This window comes from Lagopus leucura, unplaced genomic scaffold (assembly GCF_019238085.1).
Source record: "Lagopus leucura isolate 7727_CA_CO unplaced genomic scaffold, USGS_WTPT01 Super-Scaffold_100035, whole genome shotgun sequence".
Lineage (NCBI taxonomy): Eukaryota > Metazoa > Chordata > Aves > Galliformes > Phasianidae > Lagopus > Lagopus leucura.
The window spans coordinates 651,310-679,027 of record NW_024962284.1 but is presented as its reverse complement, the minus strand read 5'-3'; the positions used below and the strand labels follow the sequence as shown (position 1 = coordinate 679,027).

Sequence of the window (27,718 nt, the reverse complement as noted above, 5' to 3'; positions counted from 1 at the left end):
AATTATTTTTGGCAATGTGACTATGACTAAGCTCTCATTTCAGGATTCTTACGTTCCACATCCAAGCAACACTCCAGCAACTACTGAGCTTTCATCTTTATTTATGATCCATTAGGCTGCATTCAGGAATGTGCTGTAGGTGTCATCTGAGGGGCTGCATTGTTGTCCACCTACTCACAAGTGGACACAAGGGAACAAAATGCCAGGCTTTTGTCAGCAGCTATTTTCAGCTTGGCGATAGCAATGGCATTGCTCAGATCCCCAAAGCCCTCTCTCCTTCCCCTCCCCTCCCCTCCCTGCCTATAAGGCCAGCAGCAGCAGCCCCTGCATTTAAAGAGCGCAGGAATCCCTCCAGTTCAATCCTTTGGGGCATAAGAGAAGAAGGAGGAACACCAAGCTACGCTGTAAGTACAGCACGTGGGATTCTGCTAGCATTTGATATAAGGGTTTGGGTCTTTTTCCTGTTGGGGTAGAAACAGCATGAATGTGTACAAAATACTGCGCCCGAGCTCAGCTGTGATGGCTTAGACTTGGTACAGGAACACAGGCAGGAGAGAATGATGTGGAAGGAAAAGCTGATAGAACAGCATTAGGTTTGGACAAAGGAATGGCACCTTTGTGCAGCAGGACATCATTTCCCAAAGCCATGAATCGTGCTGGGGGAGAAAGGGTTGGGTTTTTAGAGTTTTTGTTTGTTTGTTAAGTCACAACTAAATATTTGGTTCCAACATCAGGACATCCTGATTTTTGGGGATGCCAGCTTGCATTTCTCCAAAAGCATGCATCAAGGAAGCATTGAGCAGAACTTCGTATTACTATGCAAAAAGCAGTAACAGATCATTGGGAACGATATAGACAAAATCAGAATCTTCAGCCAGGAGTGTTGGCTTCCTTCAATCAGTTTTGCCCACTCCATACCACATCACTTAAAACCTCTTGCTTCCAAAGGGTTTGCAGAACCCTCATTTTCCCGTGTTGGCAAGGAAGATGTCATCCCTTTACCCTCATGGTGTGGGTGAGGTGAGCAGCACTGTGGGGGAGCTAGATGACAGGCAGTCACAGGATGAGACAGCAGCAGCAATTAAATACCAGGACCACATTGTGACCACACTGATGCTTCCCACAGACAGCTATTGGGATAAGAAATTTCAGTGTGGTCTTACACAGCAGTTTGATATTATTGTTGTCTGTTACATAAGGAATGATTATTTTCATACTTATAATTGATTCAGGCCAAACATCTCACACTAGGAGAGCTGCAGCACACATCCCAGAATGCTCACAGAAAGGTTTTACTGTGACTTCTTCCTCCTATGGCTTCCCATCAGGTGATGCCAAAGCAGGATGGAAAATGTGTGTGCATGCCCTGTCATGTTACTATAATTAGCTGAGGAGCAGTTGTTCTTCTGAGAGGTCTAACCACAGCCCACAACAGCACAAGGCTCACTATCAAGCGCTATCAGCCTTTCCAAGGCTACTTCTTTTTCCTCCTAAATGATGCAGTGAGAATTAGTTTCCAACAAGGATTCTTTTGTCATTTATCGCTGTTCCTTTCCACCCCCCCCATTTAAAAGAAATGGGAAAAAGACTTCGACAGTGCTATTTCACAAAAACATTCCTGAGGAAGAAGAAAACAAATTTGTAATCCATTCCTCCCGTACAGTTACCTCAGCTACATCACATTTCTGCTTCTGACTTGTTACACTGCAGATAAGCACAGCTCAAGGCAAGCTGGGGTTTTCTCTCCCATGCATCACTAGTGCTTCATAGCTGTAAGAGCAGCAAGGGAACTGACTGATAGTCTGAAACAGCTTAATGGCATGGCTGTTCTACAGCAGCTAAGGTCAGATTGAGCTGAAATGGTTCCATCACAAAAATGAGAGGCTGCACCTTGTGGCACAATGACACTGTGCTGCCTACCACAGGTAACAGGGTGAGGCTGCACTAATAACCAGAATGCCAAGGAGGATATACTTGGAGATGCTCGTATCTTGACCATCAGTGTTTGATAACAGTGCAGATGTGCCCACCTTGCTGGGCCATAGTCCTGCCTTCCTTCTGTTGGATAGTGATGCCTTTTGCTGCAATTGCACAATCAGTTGGGTTAGTAGCCAGAACTAGCTCGAGGTTAAGCTTGTGGAGCTGGCAGACAGAAAATGTTTCTTTCTGAAAATCAGCAGATGCAGCACAGAAGTCACCAAGATCATGACAGACAGGACATCGGTGTCCTGTGTACACAGTAAGACCGTGGGTAAAACTCAAGCTGTTTTCAGTAACTGCTTTACATTACATTACTACCATGACACACTCCACTCTTTTACACCACATCCCAGGAAGGCTTGATTCAGCATTCAAAATCCTTTTCTTAATTAAGAACATCCAGTGGTAGGTTTAATCAAATCCAAATGGGACCAGCAGACTTTGAAAGACCTATAATAAGAAAGTGACTGGTTTTCCAAGAAGGACAGAGGTGGCTCGAGCCAGGAGCTTCAACAGCCTGATAACAGGACGTGCAGATGACCAGATGACGTCCCAGACTTTCCAGAAACAGTGACTCAAATAAGAAAACAGAAGGGCAAACCGTAGATTGTAGCTACTCCAGCTGCATGATAGCACAATCATCAGGGGCACTTACTGAGCACAGTCTGGTGACCTACGCTCAGCTCCTGGCTCTGACACTGTGCTCGGAGACACATGACCTTGGGCAAATCACTCCCATAGCCACTGGAATAGGAAGCACAACTCTCTTTCTCTCAGACGTTTAGATTTCTAACAAATGACAAATGAAGGCCCCAGTCACTACTTTATGACAGCTGTGCATCAGAAGTCTTGAAGCTCACTGACCAACTTGGTTCTATCACAGTGTCCTCAGTAATAATGTCGTGTTGTTCAGCTTCATGGTGGAATTGGTTCAGATATTAACTGGACGGTGTGCGCAAATTGACTCACACTGACAGAGAAAATTGCCATTATACACATCACTGAGAATGCTCAATGACAGTCTGCAAGTATCATGGTACAATTCACATGAGCAGATCCTAGCTAGGGGTTACCTGGCAATAGCAGTTCACGGGAAATAAGTAAACAAATATCACTTTTTCTACTGGATTTACTCACTGAGTTTGATTTTCTAGGTACCATAGACCATAAATCTTCACATACCAGGATGCCTAACTGGGGAGGTGGAGCCAAATGTGGTGCCTGTGAAAAGACAGTGTACCATGCTGAGGAAATTCAGTGCAATGGAAGGAGTTTTCACAAGACGTGCTTCCTCTGCAGTAAGTGCAAAGTTAAAGCCATGTAATTCAGCTATTTCCACTACAGCTAGTATACTTCCTTTGGTACTCCTTGCATCCAAGAAGATTCGCAATGAAGATGCTCACACTTGTTCAACCTGTTTGCTCATTGTACATTTAGAGCAGGTCTTAAGACAGCCCAAGCAGTGTAAAGGATGGTAGAAACAACCAGCATCAGAGCAAACTTCAGAGAGGGAAGATTTGTGAGGTTCATGCATCTTACCACTGAGAAAGCTCAAAGCAGAGAGCAGGCACGCACTAACCATCCTTCCTGGAGAACAGCACAGTGAGACTGACTCTGGGCTGACACTCTCTAGGAACCTTAGAGATCCTATTTGGCCAGAGAAAATACTCGTACCATACACTGCTATGTTTATGGTACTGCCTTTGACACAGGGAGGGGACAAAGGGAGGGAGCCAAGACTTAACTAAGTTTGTTCAGCTGCAGTGTTTTAATTAAAACTGACTCTAGCAAGTCAGTTTCGAGGGCTCCTCATCTGTAAGGATAACTGGTTGAACCTCAGAGGCAACACTTGCTAAAGAAAAAAACCTGTGTCACATTCCTTAAGAACTGAAGGACATAAAACAACCATAACTTCTCGATAGCATCATCCAGTTTTCTGAAAGGCCAGTCTGCCACTCCTCATCAGTTCTCAATAACCCTTTCCCCCTGAGCCACATCTCTCTCAGGATCCTGGCTTCTCCTTTGTGAAGCACACACTAGATGTTTTTTGTTAGGGACACCAGAGTGCTACCTTTTGTCCCATGAGGTAGCACGCTACAAGTTTCAAACCAAAAAGCCTTCAAGAACTTAACCAGCGCTCTTGAGACAGAAGTCAGTCTTATTAGGGGACATTACTTTTATGGATCATCCCCCAAAATATCATTTCACACAGAAAAGTTCTCTCTATCAACACTATCTCTCACCACCATCTGCAAGTACCTCCAACCCACATTCCAGATATTCCCATTTCACTTACTCTTCCCCACACACCTCTGATGTTGGGCAGGCATCTTTCTCTGTGGATGAGCTTGCACTAGAAAAATAAGCAAGAAGGCACCATCAGTTCAACCCCACTCATCTTCAGTGAAGAGAATAAACAATTTGCTGAGGACTAAAGATAGCTAAATGCTTTGCAGACACTCTGAATGCAAACATGCTAATTATTAGAAAATCTTGAATTGACACATGCTTTATTCAGTGACACTAAGGTATATGAAAGGAAAAGTCAAATGAGTGGACTCTTGTCCAATAAAAATAAACAGCTGTTCTGTTGGGTCATAGTTAATGATATTTCCCTCCCATATAAATTCTCAGGCACCTAATACTGGAACAAGTTTAAGCTTCCTTTATGATATAAATGATCTTTTCTAAATGGCTTGTGATAAATACCACACACTCATTAGGTCTACTGCTTTTGTTTTTTTCCCCATTGGACCCCTGAGTGTGAACTAACTCATCAAAAGGTCAGATACTTAAAAAAAAAGTAATCCCAGCAGAATTTTAGGTCAAAAAATGAAGGATGCAGCAAAGCATGGGTGGTAACAGGTATGTTAATTGGCTTTCTTTTTCCTTGATTCATAAACACTAGCCACCAGCTTTGGACTGGATCCTTCAGCATCACATACCATGTTCATGGGCTTTTTAGTGAGTCAATTACGGGATTTTATTTCTCAGCACACACAAAAAATTGATATTCTCTACACCTGATCTCAGGTACAAAACCAAAATCAATTTAATTGAGATTATATTGTATTTGACCCACTAAAACAAACAGCTTTTTCAAGAAAACCTGTTGGCACAGCAAGAAACTGACGAGCTGAATGATACAATCATGTCCCTAACTTCACCTCACAGACGTGTAAAGAGCTTCTTTCCAGTCAACCTTAGTTCCCATACAGCCTGCAGTTTGCCCACCTTGTTTCCCTGTCAGGTTTTGCTTACAGCGCAGCGGTGATGGACATTTGGCAGGATTTCATGCCACAAACCTGAAACCCCTCAGTGTCTGCTATCTGCTGGCAGGTGACAGGTCCCAAAGCTATTTCAACAATAGCACTTCAAGGGCTTTTGCTCCATCTGTTGTGGTGAATTGATACTCTACCCCTACAGTGACAGGAATAGAAACACTTTACTGCTAGAGTTTCCATCATCCCCTAACTCCCTCAGCAAACATAATTATCATCTCAAAGCTGAAGAGACAGCACCACAAAGTGATCGAGTTTGCACATTTACAGAAGCCCCTCATTTTATTCCTTTTAATTAAAGAGCTCCATGCAAATTGCATTCCCCTCTACACAGTACTGTGATAGAAGTAAAGCTGCACTGGTTCCAATATTGCCTTAGATCCTTAAATTCTGACTTGAGTGAACTTCCAACTGTTTTCCGTAGTTGTGCATTTCACAGGTTGGTGTTACATCACTCTCACAATTTATTTCCCAAGCTATCAGCACCCCTCAGTGGCACACATGCTTATTCAAAGAATAGGAGAACACTTTCCCTTTTACCATCCCCCTCCCATCCCTACCGATCACTGTTGATGCAGTGACTGATTTGTAAACAGTGCTACTTTTTTAGAGCATGCTACAGAACCCTGACTTTCTGTAGGCACTGGTCACTGAAAGCCTCATCTCTCTTGATGGGGTGGGGGCTGCCACGTACTCAGCTCCCAAAACAGCGCAGTGTATGCAGCCACCAAACACATGAAGAGTGTCACTATTGTTTTTTCCCATTTGTTATCATCTCGGTTTCCAGGCGTAAGCAGCAATGAGATGCACTTGCTGGTAACAGAATTCCACTCATTGAAGGCTGATCAGGTTTCAGATCTGCAAAGCGCCCGAGAGAACTTAGAGACTAACCTGCCTTCCATGCCCGTCTGAGGAGAATCAGAGGACACGAGAGTGGCCTTAGCAATGTCTGTTGGCTTCAAGTGCCATCTGTGCCTCTCAGATAAAGGACACATGCCTACCAAGATCCCAGGCAAGCAGCTGCTAGCATTCCAGGACTTTAGGTCCATTCAAGCAGAGGCTAGATTTAAAGCAGTGACACAGAGGGTACAACTTGTACTCCACTAAGTGCATGGCACTGCCACGGCACGTTCTGTCCCCAGGTCCTCAGGACCTTTTCTGGTGAGGTAAGCCACGAAGCATTTCTCCGCAACAAGAACAACGAAGAGGGCATTCCTTGTGGTCTCAGAATTTCCAACACCAGAACCTTGTCATTCTGGACATCTAATGGAGCTGAAACCATCAGGTGTTTGGGGTCGCTTTTCCCCATGGCACTACAGCCCAAAGAAATGCAACTACATAAATAAAGAGTGCCCTGCTTGATTCTGACTGACCTCCACATAAAACTTCACTGGGTTGCTGCAGACAGTGCACTAACGTTCCTTCCTCTCCTACAGTTTTGAAGATAAACAAAAATCAGCAACAACTGTAATTATTCTGACCCACATTCATTCATATTGGAATATGCAGATGTTTCATCACGCCCCTCTTCCTTTCCATAGTGGCTTGCAGGAAGGCTCTGGACAGCACCACAGTGGCAGCTCACGAATCTGAAATCTACTGCAAAACTTGCTATGGGAGAAAATACGGCCCCAAAGGTGTTGGCTTTGGGCAAGGAGCTGGATGTCTCAGCACTGACACCGGGGACCATCTGGGCCTAAACCTGCAACAGTGAGTCCAACCCTACCAGCAGCACCATGTGGCTGTCTGATGCTACCTGTCACTCAGGGCTATTTCAGGTGTTCTGCTCTGCTCTCCCACCAACATGTAGCACAAGTAGCAGAGCAGAATCTCCCACAACCTTTCCTTGGTGGACATGGTAATTTACCAGTTTTCAGTTGTGATTTGCCACTGTGCTGGTACACAGTGGTAAAACCACATTCACCACCGAACACAAGGATGTTCTTCACTCCATCAGAATTAAGATACAGCTAGGTTTTACCATTAGAGAAAGAACAACAACAACACCACACACCGTTAACCCTCCTCTCAACAGAGAAATAATGTTTCTAAACCCTCCCTGTGGCTTGTACAACTCTTACAAATGCATGGAGAACATGACTGAACAAAGGCATTCCCTTGAGATACCATCTTCAAACAGCTTCAGCTGCATGTAATTACACCTGACAGTACATTTTTGTAGTATTTTTCTATTCTCAAATCTGTACATTTCAAAGCCAACATTTTCTGCTGGTATCACTGCAATGATACATGCTGGTATCACAATTAGCAAATGTGCTGTGCAGGAAATAAAATCTGAACTGCTGTATTGAATTGTACCCCTTGTAAAATACACACCCACTGTGGGCAGAGTTCTGTATCGAGAGCTGTCACATCCTGGTGACTTAATGACCTGTTGCAGTCCACTGGTCTGGTAATTCTAAAGTAGTTCTGTGAATGACTAAGCCAGCACAAAGACATAAGCCACAGGGTCCAGAAATACAAAACAAAGCCAATTGTCTGATGCTTTTGACTTCAGAACAGCTACGAGCCCTGTCAAAATCTTGCAGCAACAGAAAAAAACAAACAAACAAACAAAAAAACACAACCACATGCAAAATCTAGAGTTTTTTTCCCCTCCCTTCCTCTTTCAAGATCTCTTCTATACTGATACTAGCAGCAAGAGTGGAGGTCCTCTGCTTGTTTTTCCTCATTGGCCTCTCAATAGAACAGAATTCACTTTTCATGATAGCAGTTGTCAGCTTCATGCGCTGAGTCCAAAATGGGCAATAACAGCGGGTGCAGCATTCATTTTTTAACTATGTAACACGGAGTGCAATATAACAGAAGGTCTTTTTGAACCAACATGATTTTCTGATTCTGTGACCCTTCCTTTCCACGCTGGACTTGATAATCTTAGCGGTCTTTTCCAACCTTAATGATTCCATGCCCTTAACCAGTAAGAATGTTTCTACCCCTTACAAAACAAAACAAAAAATGAAACAACAACCACAAAAATCAAATTTCTAGAGTGAAGATAACATTTTGAGCAATGTTTTATAACACAGAAAACTTCCGTTTTAGAGGCTCACCAAAGTCTGCTCGCCCTTCTACACCAACTAATCCTTCAAAGTTTGCCAAAAAGATCGTCGATGTGGATAAATGCCCCCGGTGCGGCAAATCGGTGTATGCTGCAGAGAAGATAATGGGAGGAGGAAAAGTAAGTAGTTACTAAAGCACTAGGAAAAAAAAAACAACCAAATTTTTTTTCATGGTGATTAGCTAGAGCTAATCAATCCTTGAAGATTTTTACCTGGTGTTGATAAAGAAAATATAGGGTTGAATAAGCAAAATGTCTAACATACTGACTTGATTTCAAGTTGAAGTTATGCTTTGCCACAAGCCTTCTTCAACATTCTGCATCTTGTCAAGGTCTGAGGGACAACCCTTCCCTTTCAGCTTCCACTGTCATCCTACTCACACCTCTTGGGATAGTTATAATTCAAATATATACCTGCATTTGCCACTACAAATTAATTAAAGAGATTCCATGACTAGAAAAAACCAGCACTGTGCGATATATGCTGACCCTCTGCTCTAGGAACTCTCACTCATTATCTCCATGCACAAAGGATGTGGCCAATGAGAGCACTATCTATAGCCCTCTGATTTTTACCAGACCTCCATCAACAAGAAGCTCACTAGGTAAGATATTAAAGTGGGATAATAATTTGAAAAACTAATCTAAAAGTACTAAAATTGTAAGTCATAAACCCAAGAAGACAATTTTAACCTCTTCATGCAACAAAAAGCAACAGCTGTTTCTTGCATCTGCTAGCTGTGCATCTTCTGTAGCATAACAACAAATTGTCTTCATTCCCTCAGCCTTGGCATAAAACATGCTTCCGCTGTGCTATTTGTGGAAAGAGTTTAGAGTCTACAAATGTTACAGACAAAGACGGAGAGCTCTACTGTAAAGGTAAGAATTGTTCCTTGTAGACCCATATTACCATCGTGATTTGCCTTGCTGCATGCTTAATAACAAAGATACAGACAGATCTTTAAAGATCATGGTCCTAGTTGGTTTTCCTGCCACTAAGACTTCAAAAGTGATGCTTCCCCTATACTTTAATAACACAGAAGATGAACGCATTCATGCTGAATTACACAGATATTCTCCTCAGATCAACAAATCTTGCAGATTTCTTGGAAAGAGCTCCAGGAGATATGCTAAGTTTTTATATCCTAGGCTGAACTACTGAGAATCCTAGAGAATACTGAAATTGGGCACAATTTGACAACAGCAAGAGATCAAACAAATGTATTTGGAGAAATACGCTGACCGCTACTAATATAGGGAAGTTGTGATAAATAAGTATGAGCATACTTGGCAATAGAGTCACACTGGATTGCCCAAGCAATCATAGAAAGTCACCTGCTCCACACTCTTGTTCTTCTAACCTCCTTTGAACATCTCTGATGCTCAGTCTGCATGGACAGAAGACCATATTTAAATAAATTGTTATTCAAATTTTAAATACATACTTTTCCAACTTCTTTTTCAGAAACTCAGATGCAACACGTTTAATTCAAATATTTTTCATTACTAGAATTTCTTGACACTTTTGAGAAAGACCACCTCAGATTTCCTTCTTTGTACTAACTTACCTTTGGAATGAGTACCAAATCCAAAAGCCACTTGGGCAAGCATTCAGAACACTCTTGACCCTTTTCTTTCTTTTGCAGTTTGCTACGCAAAGAATTTTGGTCCCAAAGGAATTGGTTTTGGTGGCCTCACTCAAGTGGAAAAGAAAGAATGTGAGTGAAAAGGAGTGGATGCAACAGAGTCAACCTGCTGCTGATCTCAGCAGAAAATAGGTGTCAAGTAAAACAAAATCATCGCCTACTGCTTATAACCTAGGACATTCATTAAGTAATTTCCATCATGCAGGAAAATCTCACAAGCTTGTACCTTAACAAATTCTTAGAACAGCTTAAAAAAGGTACACTGATCAAATCAGATTCACGTTTACCATAAAAGTGAATAGTGACAAGAACTTCTGTTCATGAAACACTGTTGCTCCTTACACTAGTATTTACCACAGTTCAGACTCAGAACTTAAGGAGTCAGCACACTGTCCCATTCAGACATACCCTATGAAGCACAAGGGTCAGAATCTACTGATCTAGGCCAGTCTCCTCCTAGCGTTTTGAAGATTTCAATGTTATTTCGACTAATGCAGAGTAGACATCATTCACTTGGACACATAGTTTAGAAGAACTTGAAGTTCACAGCCTTCTGAAGAAAAAGCAAGTTTTCTTAGAATACAGTGTTTCGGTTTTGTTATTGTACATTTTTCAAGCTAAATAAAGCACTCATATTGCTTCACATTTTTGTTTACTTCAATTTGCTTGTGCTTTAAGTCCCACGGTGCCACAACTACTGCATTTCAGGGGGAAGATGATACCTCCCATTCCTTACCTGCAAGAACTCTGTCTCATTACACTGCTTTATTCTGCACTGTCAGTTCTAGACAGCATTGAACTTTGGTTTTCTGATCTCAATCTGCTTCCCTGCCAGTTTTTATTATGAAGTATTTTGACTCCCAACACACTGCCCAGCCTGCCACGCTGAAACGATGCTGCAGCCTTTGCATCTTGTGAACATGACTGATGTGGCAGCTGTTATAGATCTGTGCATGCCGGGGAGAATAGTTGTCTTTTCCATACATGCTAATACTTTCTATCATCTCCTTATCAATTTCCAGAAGCTAACAGGGCATACGCACAAGCAAAACGTAAGGCAAACAGGCTTTTACTTATGGCTTTGTGCTTACCTGTTCTTAAACACTTCCCTGCTCATATATCTCACAAATCTGTTTCAACCTCTAAAATATTCTTAGAAGCATTAAAATTTCTGTTTTGTCACAAGTAAAACACCCAAATACAGAGTGTCATTATGCAGGCAAAGGAGGCCCAGATGCAGCAGCAGCTCCAGCAGCGGCGCAACAACACCGTCCGCCAGGCACAGGATCTGCTGCGGCAGCTGGCGAAGGTGCTGCCGAGTGTCAACTGCAGCAGCCACCAATTGCAGCAGGAAGTCCAGCGGCAGCTCTGCAGAAAGTCCTGTGGAGAGCAGGCCACCCACGTCCTGCGCCTGGAGCGTGAACTGCAGGAGCAGAGGAGACGCTTCCTGCATTACATCCTGGAGCACGGTGAGGGGCAGCTGCCCACCTTCTGCACCAGGCCCAGGGCTGCAGCCGTTGGGCCGTGCACCTAGCAAAGGCTGGCCTGCCATCAGGCTGCAGCAGAGGTGGGTGTTCAGGCTGCAGAGCAACAAGAGGCCTGCCCACCTGAGCACATGGAGCTGGAGGCGCTGCGGGCCCAGCTGGAGGGCGAGCAGCTCCACTGCCAGGAGCTGCAGCGCCTCTGGGCCGCAGAGCGACGTGAGCTGCAGGAGGCGGCACAGCGGGAGCGGCAGCTCCTGGCCGACCGACTGCATTGTGCCTGGGAGAAGCAGCAGGCCCAGGAGGAGCAGCAGCTGAAGGAGTGGGAGCAGCGGCAGCGGGCGACAGAGACTCAGCAGCTGCTGCGCTGGAAGGAGGCCGAGCTGCACGCAACGCAGGAGCTGCTGGAGCGGGAGTGCGATGTGGCCCAGCACGTGGCTCGCAAGCTGCAGCAGCTGCTGGCTGGGGTGCTGAGGAGCCCCCATAAGAACAGCAGGGTGGCCTGCACCATGCTGTCGGACATCCTCAGCAAGCTGGCCTGGGCGATGGACAGTGAGCAGCCCGCCCGTATCCGCCAACTCCAGCATCAGCTGGAGCTGGAGAGGAGGCTGTTCGAGCAATACATCCTGGGGAGCTGGGAAGGTGAGCCCCAGCACGTGGAAAGCCACAGAACGAACTGCTCCCAGGACAGAGAGGTGGGCCACCACCGTGCAGAGCAGGGCTCCAGTCAACTGCCTGTGAAGGACACTCACATCCAGGTGAGATGACTCTGAGAGAGTGGGGGTTGTTCAGCCCGGGGGGAGAAGAGGCTGCGGGGACACCACAGAGGGTCCTTCCAGTGCCTGAAGGAGGACTGGGGAAAGCTGGAGAGGGACTTGTAGTAAGGGAGGGTAGTAGTGATACAACAAAAGACAGTGCCTTGAAAGTAGAAGAGGGCAGATCTGGATGATATAGGAGGAGGAAAGACTCAGCACTGTGAGGGTGCTGAGGCAGTGATACAGGCTGCCCAGAGAGGCTGTGGATGCCTCATCCACCCCTGGCAGCGCTCCAGGTCAGGCTGGAGGCACCTTTGGACAACCTGACCTAGTGGAAGATGTCTCTGCCCACGGCATGGGCTTGGAACGGGAGAGTCCTGAAGGCCCCTTCCTACCCAAACCATTCTGTTATTCTATGATTTTCTGGTTCTAGGTGCCAGAGATGGCCAAGGAAGACCTGGGGCTCCCAGGCAGCACAAGCAGCGAGCTCTGCTGCTGCAACGAGCCCTGAGCAACCTGGAGAGGCAGTGCCAGGCCCTGCCGGCTGAGAACCACCTGCTGAGAGAGGGACGCTCTCCAGAAGCGTGCGAGGAACAGCAGAGGCTCCAGCAGGCTGCAGCCAAACTTAAAGTGCTCAGCAATTGCCTGGAGGAGAAATGCACGCAGCTCCAGGAGATTGTGCAAAAGCAGAGGCCACACAGAAATCCCAAACAGGAATGCTCCAACCCACAGGAAGAGTTGGAGGAGTCAGAAAGGCGGCTGATGGCAGTCTGCAGCCTGCATTCTCGCGGACGAACATCACCGCTAATTCGAAGGTTCTTAGCTCGTCACAGCTACAATCCTTTGGAGGGCCCTAATGAGGACCCAGAAAACGAGCTTCCCCTGACTGCTGGACAGTACGTTTACATCTTTGGAGACGTGGATGAGGATGGCTGGTTTCTGGGAGAGCTGACGGATGGTACAAGAGGACTGGTCCCTTCCAATCTGGTGGAAGAAGTTTCAGATGATGACCTGGATACAACCATGCCTCCAGAGCTTCGTGATCTCCTGCTGGATACCGATGATGAAGAGAGACTAGGCAGCAGGAGCGGTGGCAGAGAGTGATGGTCACCATCCAGAAACCTGTGTCTGCCTGCTGGCTGAGCCTGGGGGACGCAGATTCCTCTCCACAAGACAGCAACATCCCATCAAAATTCCACTTTTCTGGATGAAGACTGCCTCCTGCTCCACTTGATGTTCAAGTGGAGCATGGTCCATTAGCAGCAGGACCTTGAACATTCATCAGTTGTATGACAGAGAATTTACTACACTGGACTGGACTAAAACACACACACACACACACACACACACAAACAAAAAAAATTACAATAAAAAAAATACAAAACAACCAAACCCCAAAAAAGTGTGTAAGGTCATCTTGTTCTCTGGCAGTCCGCTTTTGTCAAGGTACGAGGAAAGGAGGAGGCTGAGGAAAGCCTCCAAAGCCTCTCTCCAGCGCGCTACCTACAGCTATTAGAATGGAGAGAGAAAGGAATCGTCACTGCTTGCTTCTGTTCTTTGGGGCGCCTGAAGTACCTTGGAAGGCCACACTTTCTGAGCACCACAGACATTCTGTCCCAAAGCAGCTGTTTGACCGTTTCCCTTGGGTGACAAGGCATAGCGCTTGCAGCGTCTGAAGGCACGGACTCAGACGCAAATCCAAACCCTTAACTGCAGGTCCTTCCATCCTTCATACACACGCTGAAGCCCCCCCTTGTAGTTTCCCATCCATCCCTACGGGTCAGCAGAGCGCTTAACAAGTCTCCTTCACGTCTAGACACCAACTGCCCACACGAGTGCGTGCGACAATGCATGCGGCTGGGGCCAGCGCTTTGTGCAAGGGAAGCTGCCCGAGAGCTGCACATCAGAGAGGGACTCCTTGGTCTCAGGCTCTGCTTGCTTTTCTGACTGGCTGTGAGGAACACTCCTGTCCAGTGAGACGTCACTCTGAGAGTGGGGATCTGTGGGAGAGAGGAGGGTTACATTCCTTGGAGTCAGATGTGAGTTCTTCATTCTCTAGCGTTCTCTAGTCTCTTCTGGTAACACAGCTGGTGAGACATTGACAGAGGGACGCCAGGTCATGGGAGGGCCAGAACGACAGTGAGAGCTGGAACAGGGCCTGTGGGAGATGCCGATGAGCGTGGACTCGATCAGCCTGGTTCTCCAGGAAAGGTTTTGCCTCTCGTCTGTGCCTGGGCAGATCATGGAGCACATCCTTCTGAAGGCTGTGTTAAGGCACATACGAGATAGATTCGAGGTGATTCGAGACAGCCAGCATGGCTTCACCAAGGCCAGATCGTGGCCGAGCAATCTGGTGGCCTTCTGTGATGGAGTGACGGCTTTGGTGGACGGGGAGGGGCGGTGGATGGACTACTACCGGACTTCTGCAAGGCCCTTGACATGGTCCCTCATCACATCCTTCTCTACTTTGGAGAGGTGTGGATGGGAAGGAGGCACTGTTCGATGCATTAGGAATTGTCTGGCCGGACACAGGCAAAGGGTTGTGATCAATGGTTCTGCGTCAGGGTGGAGGCCTGTCACAAACGGTGTCCCTCAGGGGTCGGTCGTGGGACCGGTGCTCTTCAGCATCTTCATCGACGACACAGACGAGGGCATCGAGTGCACCCTCAGCAAGTCTGCAGATGGCACCGAGCTGAGTGGTGCAGCCGATACACTGGAAGGAAGGGAAGCCATCCAGAGGGACCTGGACAGGCTGGAGAAGTGGGGCCCTGAAAACCTGATACGGCTCAAGAAGCCAAGTGCAGGGTGCTGCACTTGGGTTGGGGCAATCCCAGGTATTGGTACAAACTGGGGGAAGATCTCCTTGAGAGCAGCCCTGCGGAGAAGGACATGGGGGGCCTGGTGGACGAGAAGCGGGACATGAGCCAAAAGTGTGACAGCTGGACAGTGTGCCAAAGAGGTGTGTGCAGGCAAACGGTGCTGGTTTTCCCAGATGGAGGTCATAAATTTCCTTGCCTACTTGCAAAGTGTTCTCCTATTATTCCTACATAGCGTTGTATGTTTCTGCTATTACAAGATCTTTTATTAGAAATGCATTATCTGTTTCCCAAAGGTGATGCTGAGAAGCATGCCTGACTATGACTTATGCATACCTCATGTTTCATATCCATTCTTCCTTTGGGTCAAAAACAGACCAAATCCTTGAAACTGTGCCTGGGAATCCCTCTGTTATTAAAATGGTTCAACCGTGGTGCCCGTGGTCAGAACAGCCTGCGGCACATCCTGGCACTGGTTGTGAGTGAAAGAACGGACAACAAATCGCTCGATATCCAAACCGATCCAGTGGATATTTATGAGCCCTGCGTGACCCGGACGGAATCTCGGAGTGGTGAGGCCAGGCACGGAAGCTGTTCCTTCTATGTTTCCTCTAAGCGTTGCTCAGCTGTTTTGCAGTGCTCTGTTAATTGTTGCAAGCCATCCTTGGCTTCACTGCGTGCATCTGTCCCATTGGTACCAGTTGGTACCATTGGTACCACCTCGGATGCTGACTGAAAAAAAACCAAATGATTTTTAAAAAGCACGACAACATCAGTTTGCTGGTTATTTATTTATTTATCTATGTACAGGTATTCATAAGCACTTAGCACCGGTTTGGTGGGTTTGTCGAAGTTTTCCTTGGTTTTCTTCGTCCTCTCCCCCTTCCGACCCTCCCCCCGTTCCTCTTCTGGCTGCGTTTTTCCTCTGCCGTCAAAAGGAAGACAGAACGGACCGCCGCGGATTGCGGGGCGGCTCTTCGTCAATGCCGTCGGAGCGGCTGTTGCTCGGTCTCGACGGTCTCGAGGGGGTGCTGCCCCCTCGTGGTCAGTCGGCGGAACTGCGGCCGTGTTCTTTCTTTGGAGCCGCGGGCAGCACGACGCATGCGCGCCTAGATGCGGAAGTGGCGCCTCCGTGTTGTGACCGCTCTGCGCAGCGAATCCGCCAATCTTTATTGCCAGAAGTCCTCCAGACGGCCGCACGCATGCGCTCGAAGAGTACGGGACGCGCGGATGTCGGGCGAGCGTCCAATCAGCTCGTCGCCGCCGTGGGCTGGCAGGCGTCCCCCAGCCGTTTCAAAGCGCTCTCGGCAGCAGCGCGCCGTGAGCAGCTCGGGGCTTGGCGGTCGCGGAGCTGTGGTGGAGCCGTCCCGGCACCGCAGCCTCCCGGCGCCGGCACGGAGCGGCTCCGCCATCGCCCCAGGCGGCGCCCTGCCGGGTTTCCTAGGAGCTGCTGAACGGGCTTTTCCACCCGTCCCGTCCCGTCCCGTCAACCGAACTGCTTCGCGTGGACCCAAGCACTAGTTCAGCTTGAACATGTTAACGTCTTTCGGTTTTCCTTTCTCTTCAAAATTTAACTCTTTTTCTGTCAGCTCCAATAATACATATCTGTCCCAGTCCTAACAGAGGCAAGTCACCTTTCTCTATGAAAAATAATACTTTATATGTTAGAGTAAGGTACGTTACACTGCTCTGCTAGACGTTAATGAGACCGTTAGCAATATGCCACATTCAGCCAGCTCTGCCATATTCTGGATTTACAGCAACTCAGGGAGAAGCTGAACTCTTGGGACTGGTTTGTATTCATGAAAGAAAGCAAAGCAAGCAAGCAGAAATCAGAGCTCGCGCAGTACTCCAGCAGCCCAGGTATGGGCCAGCTACAGCCCTCAAGCTGCAGTGCTGGCACCTTTAGCTGATTTCCAAGTGATATTTAGCAGGCTTACATTTCAACAGCTGGAAACCAAACAGAGGTCTGATATTGCAGCGGGAGGGGTCACGCAAAGAGGTTATATAAGCTCTGATATGAAACTGTAGTTTGTTGGAACAGTGTGTTATGTGTACTTGTGTCAACCAAACGCAATTGATTATCCTTTTTTAATTTAAATTTAATCAATTATCATCAAGCTCAACTCCTGTGCTGGTCACATACCATCTGTAAAATCTGACTTTGTGGTATTCACTGTTTACATTCAAGTTTAAGGGATGTAAAAATAATGACCCCCCCTCATCCCCCCCCCCCCTTCCCCCCCACCTCATTGCTGCTGTGTTGTTTTTAGGCCCATCCCAGGCCATGGCTCCGTGGGTCCCCCTGCACCATCAGTCACAGATCCAGACTGAACCAGGCCTGAACCATTAACACGCATTCTATACACATCTGTCAGTTAATGTGACTGCTCAGGCTGGGCTCACATAGCAGCCTTTCCTGGCATTTGTTGGTCAGATTTGTGTCATCGTACATATGAATAGCGTTCTTCCTTTTATGTCCTTTTGCATCTGAAAGGTTCTTGGCATTCTTGGCCAGAAACAATTCACGTTTAGTAACATTTCTAACCTTCCCTTGAAATTCATTGAAAACATTTCCAGCTCTTTACCCACCTGAAGAGCAGCAAAGTGATAAATCACAGTTAGAAAAAAGCGATGGAGACTTCTACCTTGATCAGTACCTGTTCTGATGAATGTATCCTTCTGGTTCGTGCGTTAAGGGCTGTGGATAGTGGTAGCCCCTGCACGTAGCTTCTAGATGAGCAAGTCTCATCCAGGAGAGAGCAGTAATGTGGCTTACAGCACAGACAACAGTTCTCTTCGTGAAGGAAAACCTGCGGCACGATGCCGTGAGCCACAGCCCCTCTCTAGGTGTTAGCAGGCATTTGTATGCAGAAAAGCTCCATCAGGACTACCCTCTGATCTGCTGCTTAATTGTATATCAGTATACTAGGCTGGCGCTCACATTCTCATACGTTCCTGATGCAGGCTAAAGGTATAACTGCCTAACAGCAGAAATCAAGCTTTGGAGACATACTGGTTTATGAGGGATACCCTAACACCTCTGTCAACTCCTGTGTTTCCTTCCTAGTTCTGCAGATCTCAAATATTATTTGTATTAATGATCAGTGCTTGCCTCTTGCATTCAGCAAAGCTAACAGCATCTGAAGAGTCTGTGGGAGAGTCCTCTCTAAGTGTACCTGGCCATTAAGGGCAATAAGTTAGTAAGCGATGGGAACCAGTCCTGGTCAGACCCACTGATCAGCAGGGCCGTGTGGGAGCACAGAAATGTTTGTTCCGTCAGGGGGGTCTCGCTCCATAGGAGGGAGAGGAGGTTCTTTTTCATATCTGTGTACCTGGCATAAGATTAAGAAACAGCAGTTCAAATGTTGGTCCGACCAGTTTATTATAAATCCTGATGTGGGAGACGGGCAAGGGAAGGAGGGCGACAGAAAAGATTTCTATCAGATAAGACTCTCGGGCAACTCTCAGTAACGCCTGCAGTCTCTACAGTGTGCTCTTGCATCAGGTTTGCTCTTTAAGTAGATAAATGTTATTTCTGCAACACCTCTTAAGGCATGAAATTTTCAGCTTTGATAAAGCAAAGACTCTTACCTGTGCATTGTGCAATCCACAGAGAATGCTGATCATATCTGGCTACACATGAATCACAAGGAACGCAGTGCACAGATCTCAAGGGCTTCCTTACCTGTTTGAGCACAAAGGAAAGGAATACAGTCAGAGTAAAAGCAGCTGCTTTGACCAAAGCTCAGAGCATCACCTCATGGGCACTAGCATATTTTATAACTATTAGTATATAGTGGGCCTCCAAAACAGAACACAGATGACAAATTTTCTAAATCTTACAAAAGAAAAAAAGATGGAATTTTTTTTTTTTTTAATTAAGAATGAAACCCAACGATCTGAAAACTGCTTTGTCACCAGAAGTGAGAAAATGAAATCTAGCCCAGAACAAGCAGCGTATGGAGCACTCGCATGACAAGGAGAAAAACAGGTATTGTACTGAACTACTACTGACTGAAAAATAGGTTTCAAAAAAGCAAAGGAATATCAAAACCTTACTTACAAGACATGACGTGCAGAATGTTCTGAAGTCCAAGCACCCTGCTTCTGCTAGAGCTGCAATGTTCTGAAAGACAGAAGAGTTTCTGCGTGCACTTGGATGACGTTTTATGGGACCTATGAAGATTTGTACGTGAGGCCTTTTGCAGACACTGAGCACTTGGAGTGCCGAGCAACAACACGTGGAAATACCTGCGGTTCTGGAACAGAGAAAAGGTCCACAAGAAGGCAAGGACTCGTGCAACCTCACTCACATTGAATTATTTAGGAAAGCAGCCCTCCCCCACACAGTCAGCCAGACTTCAAAAGGGATGAGGACAGAAACTTTTTCAACACCATTGCAAAAAGACTGTAAGTATTGCCTACCTTGCCCTGATAAGCACTCACTGGTTCTCTGTGGGCACCAGATAGCCAATATTCACCAGTTCTGTGGCCACAATGCCAAAAAAGTTAAAATTGCAGTTTAATCTCCCTGGCAAGCAGAAGAAACATAACCATGTGGAGAACGAAAGGAGACTGTAAACCACACGGTGTCACAGTCACTAGCTTAAAGGAGCAAACAAGTAACCTCCTACTGACTGGTAGTGCATTTCCTTTTTCTGTCATTGTAAAACACAGCTAGAAAATACTGAATATCTGAAGATGCTCATCATTGCTAGCCTTCAGTACGGACAACCTTAGGAAAGCACTGTACCTCCTTCTCACCAGAGACAGCTAGAACAAAAACCTTACAAGAGTGTTATTTATTAAGTGAAGTATCTGTGACTTTATGCCATAGGTTATAGCAAAGGCACCAGGCCGTACCATGCTTGGCTGAAGCTCATATTCCAATGAGAAGACCGAGGCCAGGAAATAACAGCAAGGTGCTGAAGATAAACCCACAGCAGGTTGGGTTTATCATCCGACAACCTACGCTGCTTGATGATACAACTAAAATCTCAAAGATACATTTGATGATAAACGAGTCAATCAGAAGTGCAACCATGGTGCAGCATGTCAGCTTACCTCTTTTTTGTCTTTTTCTGAAGACTTAATATATCCAGGACCAGTCCTTCAGGCTTTATAGAAAAAATAAAGAAGACCCACTAGGATGAACATGACAGGGATCTCAACAATGGCATTGGTCACATGTAACAGTTAGATTAAGGAATATATTCTCTCATCACATTTTGCCAAGTAAATATTCTACAATCAGAGTGTGGTATTTCACCAGCAATACACAAAAACAAAAAGAACGGCGTTGACCTCTACAGAGCAAGGGTTTGATAGAAAGAGCAAAACATCACCTCACTAAGCTACAACCCTTAGGAATATTGCTGTGTTCATCATCTTCTGCAGAACATCTACCTTTAACCCCTACAGTTAGAATTCTTGCTTTCGTTTAATTTAGACGACGCCAAGAAAACCTTAGAACGTCACAAAGCAACAGTTATTGACATTTTAAGTACCTCCCTAACGGCCTTCCCTTCCCAAAACTTAATAAATAAGCAGGTGCCTTCTGTGTAAGAACACAGTGCTGAAAAGTGAGTGTAAACAATTAAATAGAGGTACTCATCAGTCCAAGGCCTATTCAAAGAAAGGTAGAAATGAATGCACTGTGCACTGAGGGTGCTGCATAACCTCTGAACAAATGCAGACTGGAGAACGGAAGGTCTGCTTCCAAGGGATACAAATAAATTTGTTTGCCTGACGTTTTTATTTATTTATTTTTAAAGCAGAAGCACGAATACCACCAACTGCCAAATCCTTGTCATTTAGAAATGAGATACTTTTACAACTGCAATGTGTGATGCATGTGTTATCCAGCTTTACAGCATACCAAAATACATTACTGGATGGTCCCAAAGAGGGAACATGGTCTACATATGGCATCTCCAGGTGACTCTACAACCATGCATATAACAAAGACATTTTGATATCCCAGTAAGATTAAAAACACAAAACAAAAACATCAGAACTACACACAAATACCTGTCAAAGAGAAAAGAAGATACGTATTTTCAGTCTGTTGTAACTTCCATTTAAACACAAAGCTATTTAACCCTGGCCCAACGTAGGTAAAGTAATCTTAACAGACATTCGCAGTCGCATGGCATCAGCTGGGACTGTTGGTCACTCCTTGCACAACTGGGCTTACATTTACTAGAAAGTGAAAGGGAAGTTCTACTGCATTGCAAAGGATATCAGGCATGAACCAGAAAAACCACGTCACAGACATCCAAAAGACGGAACTTAGCATCAGTGCTGTGGGAAGATACCTCAGATTCTTGACTCCCACAAACTGCCTGAAAGAAGATGAAAATAAAAGAGCATTTTTCTCTCACCCAAAACTGAACTTCGTGGAGTACAGACTTTGCGTGGTTGGTTTTTTTTAATTGATTTTTAAAACTTCACTCGGTATTCTTTAAGCCTCTGTTAAAGCAAACCAAAATTGCCACTCAGAAGCATGCTTTAGCCAGATGCACAGAAGAACTCGTGATACAGAAAAACATCTACTGAGGAGTGTTCTGTCCAGCCTAATTATACATATCCGAGCAGCTGCACATTAGGTGAAAAGGACAAACTCTATTTACTGACACAACAACAGTATTGCCATTTCCAGGAACACAATTTAGTAACTGCTGTAAGAAATGGGAAATGTGCAAAACAGCTCAGGATACCACTAGGAGGTCTGGGGAACACAGAGGGTGGGAACGGTACATTGAAACTCATGCTATGTTGCAAATACAGAGGGAAAAGTTAAGATAAAGCACATTTATAAACTTCATAAATGGGTATCTCAGCTTCTGTCAGGTGCAGGCATTCAGTAACACCCTCTTTATTTTTAAAACCAGCTAACATGCCACCTAAACACTTGCTTTCTCCTCAGATCTCAAGGATCAGAAACTACAATTTTGACCATCTAAAGACACCACATTTCAAAATCATTATGAAAAGTACATATATTTAAATCCTTCACACAATCCTTTCTACAGTACAGCAAAAAAAAAAAAAAAAACAAACCAAAAAACCTTCTAAGTGAAGCTGCAGACTCTGAAAAGAACACTGTATTACGTACCATGTACTGCATCTATTAGAATTAAATACACAGAAAGAGAGAAATCCACAAACCTCACAGACAGGGCCATCCCAACCAGCAGAAAGAGAAGCAGGCATCCTTTCAAAAGCCAAGAATCAGAACTTGAGTTCATTACGTATCCTATGGCCCACAACACAGTCAAGCAAGATGCCAGCAGCAGGAACAGCTGTTAAAATGATCACTGTTAAAATATGACAGAATATTCAAGCAGGATTTATTCCAATATATACACTTAATATAAGAACAAATGCTGAGAGACTCAAGATAGGGAACAAAGTGACACATCAAAACACAGGGGATAAGGAGGGAGGGAAAACAACAATGGGGTGGGGGAAAGGGGGGAACAAACACCCAAAGAACAGGAAGGTGCTTCTAAAACATTTCATTTTTGAGTGTCCAATTTTGGAAGCCTAGAAGATCCTGTTGTCAGAACGGAGGTAAGTTACATATTATTCTGAACTGGGAACGCTGAAGCTTTCCTTCCATTAGTGACATTGCCTCGTATTTCTCCATCATTCTCAGTAACCTGTCATTCCTTTTGCTTCTCATTCTTCCTTCCTCCATTAACATATAAATGATGAAGTGATTCTGAGCTTGAATTGCAAGGTCAAGGGCTGTCTCTCCCTTTAACAACAAAGTTCATTTGGTTAGGCACTTAACACATGAACGTCTTCCTTTGTAACAGAAACAAGAAATGAACTGAACTAAAACAAGAACTTACTAGCTTCTTCCCCAAACCCACCATTTTTCTTTAAGGCAAAGGTAAAGTAAACTGAGTTCTAACACGCTTCATCTGGTGCTCTGTAGTTCTAAAGACTGATAGTTGCAATCAACTGCATGCACACGAATCACTTGCTGAACTGTCTCTCCTAACCTGAAGCACTAAACAGTCTTTTAGAACATGACAAGTTTACTGAATGTGATCCCTTACTGAAAGGGAGCTTTCTTGTTTATGTTAACTTTTTAAAACCAAACAGTAACATTCTAGTAGTCATATATTAAAAGAAAAGCAAAACAACTAGCAGATGGAAAAGCTGTGCAGCTGAATACACAAACCAGAATCACTACACTATGCAAGCATCTCTATGGGAATCAATAGTTTCAATATTAATAGTTCTTCATGCTTAGTTCTTCCTTTCTTAGGGCTAAGACTTTCACATGACGCGCACTTCTCAGTGCACAAACTGGCACTGACAGACACTGATCTTTTCAGGATGCCACGCTCATCTTTTTCAAGACCTTACGAGGCTCACCAGACACAAAGCAGCATTATTTTTGCCAAACCTGGCTGAAGGCTTTACTTGTGGCCATGCTGTAGAGAACAGCTGGCTCAAAGCAAACAAAAAATAAGAGAGAATCTGTGAAGGCTGCAATACATTTGTTCGCAGTGATCAGGTGTTCACTAAACTAACATTTCAAACCATCTCCACATTCTTACTTTGTGTCACATCACAAGCAAAGTGCCCAATTCTTTTTGGAAAGCATAGGAACTCTTGCCTTATTCCCCCCATCCATTTCAAAGAACATTCAGAGGGGAAGGGATTCAGGTATTTCTTCATATTCATTTTACCCATTAATACTACATAGATGAAAATGACAGAAACAATGAAAGAAATTGTACCTTGACAGTTTTAATGTCCATGTTAGCACCAGCTTCTAGCAGTAGCTCCACTGCACTAACATTTCCTGATGTTACTGCAGCGCAGTGTTCTTCTGGACATTGTCCACAGCACTGAGGGAGGGGTTAAACTTCAGTAGAAATCTTGTGGGCTCTGGTCTAGATGAAAACAGAGTTAACAAACAGAACGTCATCTGCATTGGAATCTTTTGAACACTTTATTAACAAAAAACATTGCTAGCATCTGCAGCAAAGTAACAGCAGATACAAACGTGTTGTCTCTCAACAAGCTCATCAGCAACAGAGCCAAGCTTAGAAAACAGAACTCATCCTTCATTTCACCTTCATTTCTAGGAAAGCACAATGATACACCAGCTGGTCCAGCTGCAAACCTAAACTACTTTAAGATAGCTCTTTTGGGGGTGGGTCTTTCTTTACTGTACCAAGTTAGCTGCTTCATCATCTCCTATGTCTTGGATACGTACTATTTTACAACAAGCAGAAGAGAAAAAAATGTCACTCTAACAAGAGTGACAGAACCAGAAGAAAAGATTCAGCATTGCACCCAGGAATGAGTGGACAACAGATGCTTTTAAAAGTTATTCCCCACTTACCCCACCACTTTCTGTGCTGATAACATTAAAGGCGTAAGTCCGCTGAAGTCTGCTGTGCCTATGTTCTAGGAATAAGAAAAAGATAGTAAGTGATGATCACGGATTTCAGTAAACAAAGTTAAATGGTCAGATTCTTAGCTACACAGCCACACCACAGCAGCAAGAGGAAACTAAATTGTACCTGCCAGGAAGCCAATTTAAATAATTTGTTTTCCTTCCATGGGTCTTGAACAGCATTCATTTCAGGATATGCTGAGTGCCCGTTAAAGTGACTTCAAATTAATCAAATACATCTACAGAATTCCTTCCACTAACAGTATTTCATGTCCCCTCTTGATAAAAAAATACTGTAAATTCCACTTTGGAAAGCAACAGTAAATATCTCCCTTGTGTAAAGGAATGAAGTGCATAACTGAATGTTCAAGTACATAAAACTGGTTCATTAAAAGAACAAAATACAATCAGGTATCAACACATAATTATTTAAATGTAGCACGTATAGCACAGGGAAATACCAAATACATGCTTGTACTTTAGGAGATAACATTTAAATTCCACAAAGCATTTTCAGAGCACACCCAGCTACTTCTGAGCAGAAAATAACACCTGGGACAGTGGCAACGTACCTGGCCCTTTGATATGAGGTAAGCTACAATGGGCACGTGTTGAAACAGCACTGCCAAATGAATGCTGCTGAATCCTTCCCCATCAATAAGGCTGGGATCTGCTCCACACTTCAACAATAAGGTGACCATGGGTAGGTGTCCTTGTCTGTAACGATATATGAGACTACAGCCATAACAGAAAGCTTGAAATCTCTTGAGATCTCAGGTCTTCTCCAACCCGAACGAGTCCAGTGTAAGCACGGAAGTGGGTTTCCAACGCAAGCGAAACTTGGAGCTTCCACTCCGAGCGGAAACGTGGGAGGACAGAAATGACACCGTTACGTTCTATGAGACGGAACTACGCGGGGATTTAGTGACCCCGTGCAAAACCAGCTGCCAGCGGCACACCTTTCCCAGAGCAGCGACGGCACGCTACAGACCACCACCCGTACCCGCACGCTCCGAGCCGCAGCACCGGGAAGCCTCCCGGCAGCAGCAGAGCACGCCCCGCATGCAGCCGCGCACCGCAGGGTCCCCCCAGGCCTGACATGAACCAGGGTTTCCCGAGCGCGTCCAGAACCCGGGAAGACCCTTCGGTATCAGCCGTCCGTCCCACGGCGGATGCCGGCCGCCAGCGCCCGCCCCTCACTGCGAGCCCCTCACCGCCGGGCCGCCCCCGGCCATGCCGCCGGCCGAGCTCCGCTGCTTCCTGCTTCCTGGTTACCGGCACGCGGGGCGGGGCCGCGAGTTACCGAGAGAACCGCGAAGGTGGCAAAACGCGGCTGCTTCAGCTGGGGTAGTGCGTGCAGACCTGGGGCCCCTAACACGGGAAAGACAAGGAGCTGGGGCAGCGGGTCCGGAGAAGGACTGCGAGAATGCTCAGAGGGATGGAGCACCTCTCCTGTGAAGAAAGGCTGAGGAAACTGGGCTTGCTTAGCTTGGAGAAGAGCAGGCTGCTGGGAGACCTCATTGTGGCCTTCCAGTGCTTGGAAGTTGCGGTTCAGACATCTGGACTGTGAAAACCTGATGCAAGCAGAAAAGACTTCTTTCACTAGAATATGGTGAATGAGTTGGTAAAGAGAAAATAGCTCTGAACAGAGGTACCGAAAGCTGTATGCACTGCTACTGCTTGCTTTCCCAGCACGGAAAGGACAGGCGTGGGTACTGCTGGGCTGCAAGTTCGGCTAGCCATCCAGATGCTGCAGAATGAATGCAAAATCAAACTCTAGCTGACATGTTAATACAGATTTTCCTTCTGTATGCACAGCTGCTACATAAATAGACATCAAAGCAGCTCCACTTCATAAATGCGTAGAGCTTTAATTTAGCTTGGCATCACAAAATGTTTTCTATGCTGCGGATGTCGAGCTCACGGTAGGGAAGCTGAGGAACAAAGATTTGGGAGGCATTTTGCTACCTTGATAGATAACAGATACCAGAATGCGGATGCACAAAAATATAACTGAAGAAGAGTTTGCTTTCCAGTTTAAGAACCTGGCGTACAAGAAGTTATTTGTTAAAGTAGAAGTCAGTTGAGCTAACTAGTGAGTTAGTTAGAGATTCTCTGCACACGGCTGTTGGTAGCAGTGCTTACAGCAGTACACTGGCACCTTTTCAATCTGGTATCTTTTAATGTTTGTTGCCTGGGGGCCTCACCTCCAGCATCATTTTTGCTAATCTATAAGAAGCTTTCTAGAAGGAGGAAGAAATGCTTTCCTTCTACTGCACATACAGCTGGCTTTACAGAAGAAACAATGTTTGAATTTGCAGAATTCTAGAGCAAAGCTCCCAACAGTAGGCAAGAGTTGGTTCTTGCTGAGCAGGCAGACAAATTTGCACTTGAAACTAAGTATCGTCCTGTTGTATTTGTGGGATTTGTACACACAGGGGGCATTGATTTTTATTGCCCATCAGTTGTACCATCTGCCAGCATGCAGTGACAAAGTAAGCTCAGGCAAAGCCTTTGCTAACTGCCTGAGGACAACAAGGGTACAGAGAGGAGCCATTCCGTTTCCATATTTTCTATCTTTTAAATTTGTTTTCCAGGACTGCTGCGCAAGGGCTTTTTATGGGGCCACAGGAATAACACCACCAAAAGCTGCCCACAGAAGGCACATTTTAACTTTTCCTCCCTTTACACCCCTAGAATAAAACAAAGAGCTGTTCGTTAAATGGAAATGAAATGGGTTGTGTGCATTCCCTGAGCAATTTTCCTAAGCAGTGATCCTTTTCCAAGTTATCTGTGCACAGCTGCTCACTGCCGGGAGCAGGGAGGCACTGAGGGATAAGGCAATAGCTGATGGGCCCCGGGTTGCAAGGAAGCCCACGGGCACCGGCCAAGGATTCTGCACTGCCACTCATCCCAAACTGAACCATGCATGATTGAGAGCCAGCTCTCCTGCTATATCATGAGCAAAGCAAAGCAGAGCACATCAGACAGAATCAGGCTGCTGACTTTCAACTAATAAAAGCATCTTTGAGAGAACCAACCTTGTAAAGGTTAGGGATGTCCTGGTCTGCTAAGCGTTTTCTGCTAGTCAGCAAGAGAACCCATTAGGACAAAGCAACTCCACATGGTCACTCTCTTTGAGCTTATCAGCTGGTGGCTGATAATGCAAAAGGGAAGTTTAGGAGAGCCAGGGCAAGGAGAACACAGAGAGAAAGGTGGTCATTTCTCCCCTCTCAGCCTTTTCTTCCTGAAC

At 45.5% G+C, this 27,718-nt stretch overlaps 3 protein-coding genes across 3 annotated transcripts; 2 read left to right on the top strand and 1 right to left on the bottom strand.

Moving 5' to 3' along the window:
- Positions 1-299: 299 nt before the first annotated feature.
- CSRP3 (cysteine and glycine rich protein 3) lies at positions 300-10,631 on the top strand. The gene is made up of 6 exons (XM_042882669.1): positions 300-404; positions 3,135-3,278; positions 6,803-6,971; positions 8,325-8,460; positions 9,126-9,219; positions 9,987-10,631. The coding sequence occupies exons 2-6, from the start codon at positions 3,167-3,169 to the stop codon at positions 10,064-10,066; spliced, it is 591 nt and encodes a 196-aa protein (XP_042738603.1). The 5' UTR covers positions 300-404; positions 3,135-3,166; the 3' UTR covers positions 10,067-10,631.
- A 970-nt stretch (positions 10,632-11,601) lies between these two features.
- Positions 11,602-13,565, top strand: LOC122186190 (peripheral-type benzodiazepine receptor-associated protein 1-like). The gene is made up of 3 exons (XM_042882635.1): positions 11,602-12,019; positions 12,115-12,225; positions 12,656-13,565. Exons 1-3 carry the CDS (start codon positions 11,602-11,604, stop codon positions 13,324-13,326), a joined length of 1,200 nt encoding a protein of 399 aa, XP_042738569.1. The 3' UTR covers positions 13,327-13,565.
- Positions 13,566-17,300: 3,735 nt separating this feature from the next.
- Positions 17,301-25,733, bottom strand: ZDHHC13 (zinc finger DHHC-type palmitoyltransferase 13). Its single transcript, XM_042882671.1, is given in 11 exon segments — positions 17,301-18,726; positions 19,105-19,167; positions 20,106-20,230; positions 21,285-21,385; positions 22,212-22,345; positions 22,678-22,803; positions 23,801-23,880; positions 23,883-23,956; positions 24,412-24,476; positions 25,038-25,182; positions 25,680-25,733. Coding segments are annotated over 10 exon segments (1,035 nt in total). The 5' UTR covers positions 25,167-25,182; positions 25,680-25,733; the 3' UTR covers positions 17,301-18,588.
- Between the last annotated feature and the right edge of the window lie 1,985 nt (positions 25,734-27,718).

What these genes read in the sequence shown, in the direction of transcription:
- CSRP3 (XM_042882669.1), top strand. Translation starts at nt 3,167, where the DNA reads ATGCCTAACTGGGGAGGTGGAGCCAAATGTGGTGCCTGTGAAAAGACA. An exon ending in CAAGACGTGCTTCCTCTGCA is followed by an intron (nt 3,279 to 6,802) that starts GTAAGTGCAAAG and finishes TCCTTTCCATAG; the next exon opens with TGGCTTGCAGGAAGGCTCTG. An exon ending in AGATAATGGGAGGAGGAAAA is followed by an intron (nt 8,461 to 9,125) that starts GTAAGTAGTTAC and finishes TCATTCCCTCAG; the next exon opens with CCTTGGCATAAAACATGCTT.
- LOC122186190 (XM_042882635.1), top strand. Translation starts at nt 11,602, where the DNA reads ATGGAGCTGGAGGCGCTGCGGGCCCAGCTGGAGGGCGAGCAGCTCCAC. An exon ending in GCTGGCCTGGGCGATGGACA is followed by an intron (nt 12,020 to 12,114) that starts GTGAGCAGCCCG and finishes TGGGAAGGTGAG; the next exon opens with CCCCAGCACGTGGAAAGCCA. An exon ending in TGAAGGACACTCACATCCAG is followed by an intron (nt 12,226 to 12,655) that starts GTGAGATGACTC and finishes TTCTGGTTCTAG; the next exon opens with GTGCCAGAGATGGCCAAGGA.